We start from the raw sequence: 8471 nt of genomic DNA, 5'->3' as shown, positions 1-8471 counted from the left end.
TTGTATTATCATCCACAAGTTCAAACCATGTGTAGGGCAATTACGTATCATTAATTTCATCCTCTCCCAAGCTTGTGCAACATGTTCATGATCAAGTTGCTTAAAATTCATAATATCGTTTCTAAGAGAGATGATCTTAGCGGGAGGAAAATATTTAGAGATAAAAGCATCTTTGCACTTATTCCATGAATCAATACTATTTTTAGGCAAAGACGAAAACCAAGCTTTAGCACGATCTCTAAGCGAAAAAGGAAATATCTTCAATTTAACAATATCATTGTCCACATCTTTCTTCTTTTGCATATCACACAAATCAAAGAAGCTATTTAGATGAGTAGCGGCATCTTCACTAGGAAGGCCGGCGAATTGATCTTTCATGACAAGATTCAACAAAGCAGCATTGATTTCACAAGATTCAGTATTGGTAAGAGGAGCAATCATAGTGCTAAGGAAATCATTATTGTTGGTATTGGTAAAGTCACATAATTTGGTATTATCTTGAGCCATCGTGACAAACAAGCAATCCAACACACGAGCAAACAAAAAGCAAGCGAAAAAGAGGCAAACGGAAAAGAGAGGGCGAATAAAACGGCAAGGGTGAAGTGGGGGAGAGGAAAACGAGAGGCAAATGGCAAATAATGTAATGCGGGAGATAAGGGATTGTGATGGGTACTTGGTATGTTGACTTTTGCGTAGACCTCCCCGGCAACGGCGCCAGAAATCCTTCTTGCTACCTCTTGAGCACTGCGTTGGTTTTACCTTGAAGAGGAAAGGGTGATGCAGCAAAGTAGCGTAAGTATTTCCGTCAGTTTTTTAGAACCAAGGTATCAATCCAGTAGGAGGCTACGCGCGAGTCCCTCGCACCTACACAAAACAAATAAATCCTCGCAACCAACGCGATAAGGGGTTGTCAATCCCTACACGGCCACTTACGAGAGTGAGATCTGATGGATATGATAGGATAATATTTTTGGTATTTTTGTGATAAAGATGCAAAGTAAAATAAAAGCAAAGGAAATAACTAAGTATTGGAAGATTAATATGACGAAGATAGACCCGGGGGCCATAGGTTTCACTAGTGGCTTCTCTCGAGAGCATAAGTATTCTACGGTGGGTGAACAAATTACTGTTGAGCAATTGACAGAATTGAGCATAGTTATGAGAATATCTAGGTATGATCATGTATATAGGCATCACGTCCAAGACAAGTAGACCTACTCCTGCCTGCATCTACTACTATTACTCCACTCATCGACCGCTATCCAGCATGCATCTAGAGTATTAAGTTCATAAAAACAGAGTAACGCCTTAAGCAAGATGACATGATGTAGATGGATAAATTCATGCAATATGATAAAAACCCCATCTTGTTATCGTCGATGGCAACAATACAATACGTGCCTTGCTGCCCCTACTATCACTGGAAAGGACACCACAAGATTGAACCCAAAGCTAAGCACTTCTCCCATTGCAAGAAAGATCAATCTAGTAGGCCAAACCAAACTGATAATTCGAAGAGACTTGCAAAGATAACCAATCATACATAAAAGAATTCAGAGAAGATTCAAATATTGTTCATAGATAAACTTGATCATAAACCCACAATTCATCGGTCTCAACAAACACACCGCAAAAGAAGATTACATCGAATAGATCTCCACGAGAGAGGGGGAGAACATTGTATTGAGATCCAAAAAGAGAGAAGAAGCCATCTAGCTAATAACTATGGACCCGAAGGTCCGAGGTAAACTACTCACACTTCATCGGAGGGGCTATGGTGTTGATGTAGAAGCCCTCCGTGATCGATGCCCCCTCCGGCGGAGCTCCGGAACAGGCCCCAAGATGGGATCTCGTGGGTACAGAAGGTTGCGGCGGTGGAATTAGGTTTTTTGGCTCCGTATCTGATCGTTTGGGGGTACGTAGGTATATATAGGAGGAAGGAGTACGTCGGTGGAGCAACAGGGGGCCCACGAGGGTGGAGGGCGCGCCCTGGGGGGTAGGCGCGCCCCCTACCTCGTGGCCTCCTCCTTTATTTCTTGACGTAGGGTCAAGTCTCCTGGATCTTGTTCGTTCTGAAAATCACGTTCCCGAAGGTTTTATTCCGTTTGGACTCCATTTGATATTCCTTTTCTGCGAAACTCTGAAATAGGCAAAAAACAGCAATTCTGGGCTGAGCCTTCGGTTAATAGGTTAGTCCCAAAATTAATATAAAAGTGAATAATAAAGCCCAATAATGTCCAAAACAGTAGATAATATAGCATGGAGCAATCAAAAATTATAAATACATTGGAGACGTATCAATCATCGCGGGTGCAAAGCTATTAACTAATGTCGAGAGTAGTGGCCTTTTTTACTCGTGTTGGCGCTTTTTGCACCTTTTGTAACCTCAACTATATTTCTCTCTTAGTTAATGGATGAGGCAAAGCTTATGTCTCCATTTCGAAAAACAAGTCCTAAGGGCATCTCCAATACTAGCCCCTAAACAGACACCACAAATGTCCTTTTTCCCGTCCAAACGTGGGTCCACGGACATGATGTGGGAGAGAGCCATCCAATCCTCACAAAAAGGTCCCTATTTATCTGGTTGGGAAGGAGAGAAAGGAGGAGGGGGCGCATGCATGTGGTGGATATGTGCGTGGTGTGTGCGGTTGAGAGGAAGACAATAAAAGAGAGGAGCCACGCAGTGGCTTTTCCTTGGTCAAGTGGATGTCTAGACTCTCGCTTAACTCCCTAAGGTGCTTTCGGTTTGCCGGAAAACAGACGTCCGGGCCGTTTCGTGGACCAATAGGGGTCCTGATCGTACTACAAAAGTTGACAAAGATGCGGACACTACAATCCAGACATATATCGAAGCTTTGAGGGTCTCATTTGGACATGCCCTAAACCCCAATAAAATCATGCCGCTAAAAATAAAAATGTCATGCTCTCAATAATAAAAATGTCATCCTATTATTATTACAAAAAATGTCACACGCTTAGTAATAAAAATGCCATGCCATTAAAAAACCATCTTCTCAATAATAAAATTGCCATCCTTTGAATAACAAAATTGCCATCTTATTAAAAATAAAAATACCATGTTATTAAAAATAAAAACGCATGCTATAAATAATGAAACTGCTACCTCTCAGTCGAGTGGCGATGCGCGCCCGCACATGCGCACGAGGTGGTGAGTTCAACCGCTTGATTGTGCATTTTTTGGAGAAAAAACCCCGAGCATTTGTGAGGAAGGTGCTTACCGCGAATGCCTAAAGAGAATATACGCGACATTGACCTTGTGCCAAGATCCGCGCAACGGCACGGAATGCTTTCGCTAGGGTTGTCCTCCTGGCCAGCGATCGCCAATTATCATCTCTGATTAATTATAGATGCCAACAATTGATCGACCGATGCCCCAAAGACTAGCTCAAAGTTAAAGAACCGCCATCCGTCCAAATGCCACCCATGCGAGAAAAAAACCCAACCTAAACAACTAACCAGTGCCTCGTAACCGTCGAAGTTTGGAAGGATGTGTGCCCTGGACGCCGCAGTTGCGAGAGGGAGAAGAAATTCCCCTTTTCTCATTAAATTTGTATTACCAATGCACGATCGGACTTTTAACGGATTGAGACGAGCAAAACTCGTTCTAGCCGGGGTAATGTGAACGGGCCAGGTTGGTGAGTTGGATCGATGATCCCGCCCTGTGTGTTTCTTGTCTTGATCGGCCGGTCCTTTTCAGGCCGGAAACAAATGGGCAGTGATACGATGGCAAAAAGAATACTCACCACGCGCGCGTAAACCAGATCACGCCAGCTTTGCCCAGGTCAACACCCACGTCAACCCACCACCCCCAGCTATAGACTACCCCCAGCCTCGTCACTCCATCCATACCCCCCAACCCCACGCGCCGGTCCAAGCCCAGGCCCAGGCCCAGGCCCAAAGCCCAGGCCCTTCACGCGGTCCGGGCTGCCGGGGCGGCTTACGGAGTCAACGATGTTGACCGCGCCACGGCTTCGTACTAGAAATGGCCAAGTCGGAGGAGATGGCCTGGCTTTCTTCCCTCCCCCTCGCTCCTCGCCTTCGCCCATTCCAACCTCCTCCGCTCGCTCTCGCCGCCGCCGGAGTCGGGCGGACCGCGGCGAGTTTCCCGCCAGCTTCGTGGGATCGGAGTATCTCCGCGTCGGGCTGTTGTTTCGCCGGTGCTCCGGTGGAGTGGAACCCCCGTCGGGGGCGGCGCCTCGCTGAGACCGCCGGTTTCGGCGCTCCCTCTCCTGCCGCGGTTCAGGTGAGCCTCGCTGCCTTTTCTGGATCCTGTACCCGAAGATTTCGATTTTTTTCCCTTTCCTTGCTCTCTGGTGGTCGCGCCGTTTCTGAAATTACTCGCTGTTGATGCTGCCGGGCCATAGAAAATAAGGCGATTGCAGGGAGTCGGCAGTTCGCGATCTGACGAGAGAAAATAGCTGCGGAAGCATCTACTCCTAGTAATCGGCCTGACTCTGACTGTAGCCCTTGCTTGAATTGGATGCTTTTGGATGAATCCACAACATAGTTATAGAGTTTCAGTAATCATATCTGCACCCTGTTCTTCAGTAACGCGCAATTGCTGGAACTTCCTGTTGGATTGCGATAGGGTGCGAGGATCCGTGGGAGTGCAGAAATGCCAGACATTGAATGCTACAGGACTGGCGACAGATACGGTGCCTGTGAATTGATTGAGCCCGGCCAATCTCGCATTGCTATGCTAGCTAGCCTTCAGAAATCATTTAGATGACAGCCCACACATGGCCTGTCCAATACCATGTGCTAGCTGCAACCACCCTTTCTGCTTAAGATTAAGAAGAAGGAAGCCGTGACGTGGTCTGGGTGCAGAATATCGTCTTTGTTTACTGTTGAGGTCTAGTAGCGCGTCTTCTCAGTGATCTCATCCGTTGTTTATTCCATGGAAAGAAACTTGTATGCGGTTTTTGGTTTTGTCCTCAAGTTCATAAGATATTTGTGGGGAACCGGTTTTTGGTTTTGTCCTCAAGTTCATAAGATATTTGTGGGGAACCGATCATGACATCGGTTCCTATCCAAGAAAGGTATAACTGGTCAATCAAGGAGACCATTTGGATTAGAAAAAAAGATGTGGTGGCCTAACCGCCTAAGGGCTACTTCCTTTGATTATGCATGTCATCACATACCACATGTCAGTTGCAACGTACCAAATCAGTGATAGTTGGTTGTTAGTTAAAACTCCACTGCCTGTGCAAAGCTGTCAGTAATGTTTCTGATGGGTAAAACTCTAGAAACATTCAAGTTTGAATCTAGGTGAAATGCTTTAGTGGCTTTGCTGTTACGATGGAAGTTTCTAAGAGCACCGAAAAATCTGGAGCATTTATCTTTGGAACCTTTTTTCCCCCATCCACTGTTAAATTTAGCCCATAATTCATGAGCTCTTACCTGTTAGTGTTTCTGAACCTTGTGAATCTAACTAAAGACTCTCAGTTATTATGTCAGCAAACTACGCGAGCAGTATTTGAACTTGAATTCTGTGTTTCAACTATTATTATGACCGAAATTCATTAACTATTTGCAGTCAGAATTCATGCCATCTTGTCTATATAGAATATCCGAGTCAAAATACATGTCAATTTAAACATTGGCGTAGTCTCCAATGTGACATTCTGACCATAGATTTCTATCATTTCTTTGAAAAAATCAAAAATGTGTTGTCTTTCACAATGGATCTTATCAATGTGATGCTGCAATGTTCGTAATTATTTCTACATTGATAGTCAAACCTAAAATGTTTGACTCACATGGATCTAAATAGCATGTATTTTGACTAGGACAAAGTATTTTTTATCTAAAAAGGAAATCTTGAATTGGACATGTTATACATTGCACATGCTACTTTTGTTAGGTAACACGTAACCGGTGTTCATGTTCTCCCGTTTCAGGATATAATCTCTGCTGTTGAAGGCTGATGATTGCTGTTATTGAACATGAAGGATGATGTGTCTGTGATTAGATCGATATTAAATTGATATCTCTACCAAGTGAATCACAGTACAGAGGTTTGTATTGTAGCTCGAGAATTGAAACAACTTGGTAATGAGTTGTTTTTCTCGCATTTTCAAGAGGACGAGCGGGGGTCAGCAACAAACTGGTCCACTCAATGAGGGTATGAGCTCTTATGCCCACAGTTTTGTTGAAAATCACTATTCAGAATATGATATCACTTTGTCACCTCTTTGTCATTCTGCCTTCGTTTTCACTTACATTTAATCTTTTGCAGACCTCCCGGGTGTTGAGAACATAACAAGATTTAGCTATAAGGAGTTGGATAGGGCAACTGCAAGATTTGACCAATCCAATAAGATTGGTGAGGGAGGTTATGGACCAGTTTATAAGGTAATACCCTATTTATTATGTATTGGATGCTGGACCTTAATTATTGCAAGTGTTTTAAAATCGCTAACTTGCCATTTCAGGGAACACTCAGGGATGGAACAGCCGTTGCAGTAAAGGTGCTCTCTTTGCAGTCTAGGCAAGGCGCGAGGGAATTTCTTAGTGAACTTATTACGATCTCTGATATTTCCCATGAGAATCTTGTCAAGCTTTATGGCTGTTGTGTGGAAGGAAGCCACAAGATCCTTGTCTATAATTATCTTGAAAATAATAGCCTTGCACAAACCCTTCTAGGTAGATTATCATTGCTGAACCTCTGTATTCTTTTGTTCCTAGAAAAATTTCAGATGCCGTAATCCTTCTTGGTCCTTGCCATTTTTCAGGTTCTCAGCAGCATAGCAGCATCCAGTTTAACTGGAGTACTCGAGTGAATATTTGCATTGGTGTTGCCCAGGGACTAGCATACCTCCATGACGGTGTCCGGCCTCATGTTGTCCACCGGGACATCAAAGCTAGCAATATACTTCTGGACCAGGATCTTACCCCGAAAATTTCCGATTTTGGCTTAGCGAAGCTTCTACCTTCGGATGTATCACATATTAGCACAAGAGTCGCAGGAACGCTGTAAGTGTAAACTATTTAATCAACCCTGTCTGCTTTGCTATATGTTTACTTGCCCTTTTTGGGTATGTTTACTTGCGTTTTCTCATTAAACTAAAATCCTAGTTTGTCTGATCCTTTGAACTTAGTGGGTGATAGGCTCTTATCGGTGCTGTTTTTCAATAAGCACATCAAGATTGAGAAATGAGGAAAAATAAAAAATATGATATAGATATCCCCTCTGTTGTTTTTGATCGCTGTAGTTTTTACCTGCAGAGGTTACCTAGCTCCTGAATACGCCATACGAGGACAAGTGACCCGGAAATCAGATGTCTACAGCTTCGGCGTTCTGCTGATAGAAATAGTCAGTGGAAGATGCAACACTGACACAAAACTACCCTACGAAGATCAGATTCTTCTTGAGAAGGTAGGTACAGGGCCCTGTTCTAACTTGTTCATCGTAGGCCTGTTTACTTAGTGCTATACTATCACGGTATTACCAAGAGATTACTGTTTACCAATCCTTTCTTCCTCTGCAGACGTGGGCATACTACGACCAGGGGCAGCTGGACGAGATCATCGACAGCTCCCTGGGCGACGACCTGGACGTGGACGAGGCGTGCAGGTTCCTGAAGGTGGGGCTCCTGTGCACCAAGAACGTGACGAAACGGCGGCCCGACATGTCGATGGTGACCCGGATGCTGAAGGGCGAGGAGGACGTGGAGTCGCATGAGATCACCAAGCCCGACGTGATCCGGGACTTCAGGGACCTGAAGCTGAGGAGCAAGGCCACGTCGTCGTCGCTGCTGACCTCCATCGTGGCGCGCTCCTCGCCGTCGTCGTCGTCGTCCACCGGCAACACCACCCGCACCTCCATCACCTTCACCGCCATATCGGACCGCCCCTGACCGAAGAGGCGCGCGGGAGGAAAATAGACACGAAGAGACTGCAGAGAAAACTGTAGATAGCCGTAGCGCAGCCCAGGTTTTTCCTCTTTTCTTGTGGTTTGTATGGTCTGTGTGGTATAGTAGCCTTCATACTTTCATTCACTTTACTCTTTTTTTTGGCGGGGCACTTCACTTGATTGTTTCTCTGTATAAAAGGGTTATACCCATTTTTTTATCAATAGAAACCAAGCTCATGTAGTTCACAGCAGAACGATTCTCCCGCAAAGGTCATCACACAGCCTATTAATTAAACCCATTAAGCATCGGGAGATTGGCGGCCAACCAGCTATGCCACATGGCGCAAGCTGGTTGGCCGTGGTGAGAAAGCTTTTGGAAAAATCTTTAGATGGAGGTGTGGATTAAACCCATTAAGCATCAGGAGATTGGTGGCCAACTAGCTATGCCACGTGGCGCAAGCTGGTTGGCCATGGTGAGAAAGCTTTTGGAATAATTTCTAGATGGAGGTGTGAATTTTTTTAAATGTTTTTTAGATGGTGGTCCGAACCCCATGTATTTTTTAAATGGGGGGTTATGTAAAGTGGCGCTCGTCAG

The 8471-nt window shown here is 44.7% G+C and overlaps 1 protein-coding gene across 2 annotated transcripts; it reads left to right on the top strand.

Moving 5' to 3' along the window:
• Positions 1-3988: 3988 nt before the first annotated feature.
• On the top strand, positions 3989-8171 carry LOC123168177 (cold-responsive protein kinase 1). Of its 2 annotated transcripts, none has more exons than XM_044586048.1 (7): positions 3989-4264; positions 6103-6145; positions 6260-6375; positions 6456-6666; positions 6756-6996; positions 7249-7399; positions 7512-8171. In XM_044586048.1, exons 1-7 carry the CDS (start codon positions 4004-4006, stop codon positions 7878-7880), a joined length of 1392 nt encoding a protein of 463 aa, XP_044441983.1. In that variant the 5' UTR covers positions 3989-4003; the 3' UTR covers positions 7881-8171. The 2 variants fall into 2 exon arrangements, with proteins under 2 accessions (XP_044441983.1, XP_044441982.1); XM_044586047.1 differs by having other exon boundaries at positions 4009-4264; positions 5922-6145.
• Positions 8172-8471: the final 300 nt, after the last annotated feature.

Source organism: Triticum aestivum, chromosome 7D (genome assembly GCF_018294505.1).
Source record: "Triticum aestivum cultivar Chinese Spring chromosome 7D, IWGSC CS RefSeq v2.1, whole genome shotgun sequence".
Lineage (NCBI taxonomy): Eukaryota > Viridiplantae > Streptophyta > Magnoliopsida > Poales > Poaceae > Triticum > Triticum aestivum.
This window is presented reverse-complemented; position numbering and strand designations above follow the sequence as displayed.

Bases quoted from the DNA above. Each gene is read 5' to 3' on its own strand.
- LOC123168177 (XM_044586048.1), top strand. From the start codon at position 4,004: ATGGCCAAGTCGGAGGAGATGGCCTGGCTTTCTTCCCTCCCCCTCGCT. The intron at 6,146-6,259 runs GTATGAGCTCTT...AATCTTTTGCAG, and splicing joins AACTGGTCCACTCAATGAGG to ACCTCCCGGGTGTTGAGAAC. The intron at 6,376-6,455 runs GTAATACCCTAT...TTGCCATTTCAG, and splicing joins GTTATGGACCAGTTTATAAG to GGAACACTCAGGGATGGAAC.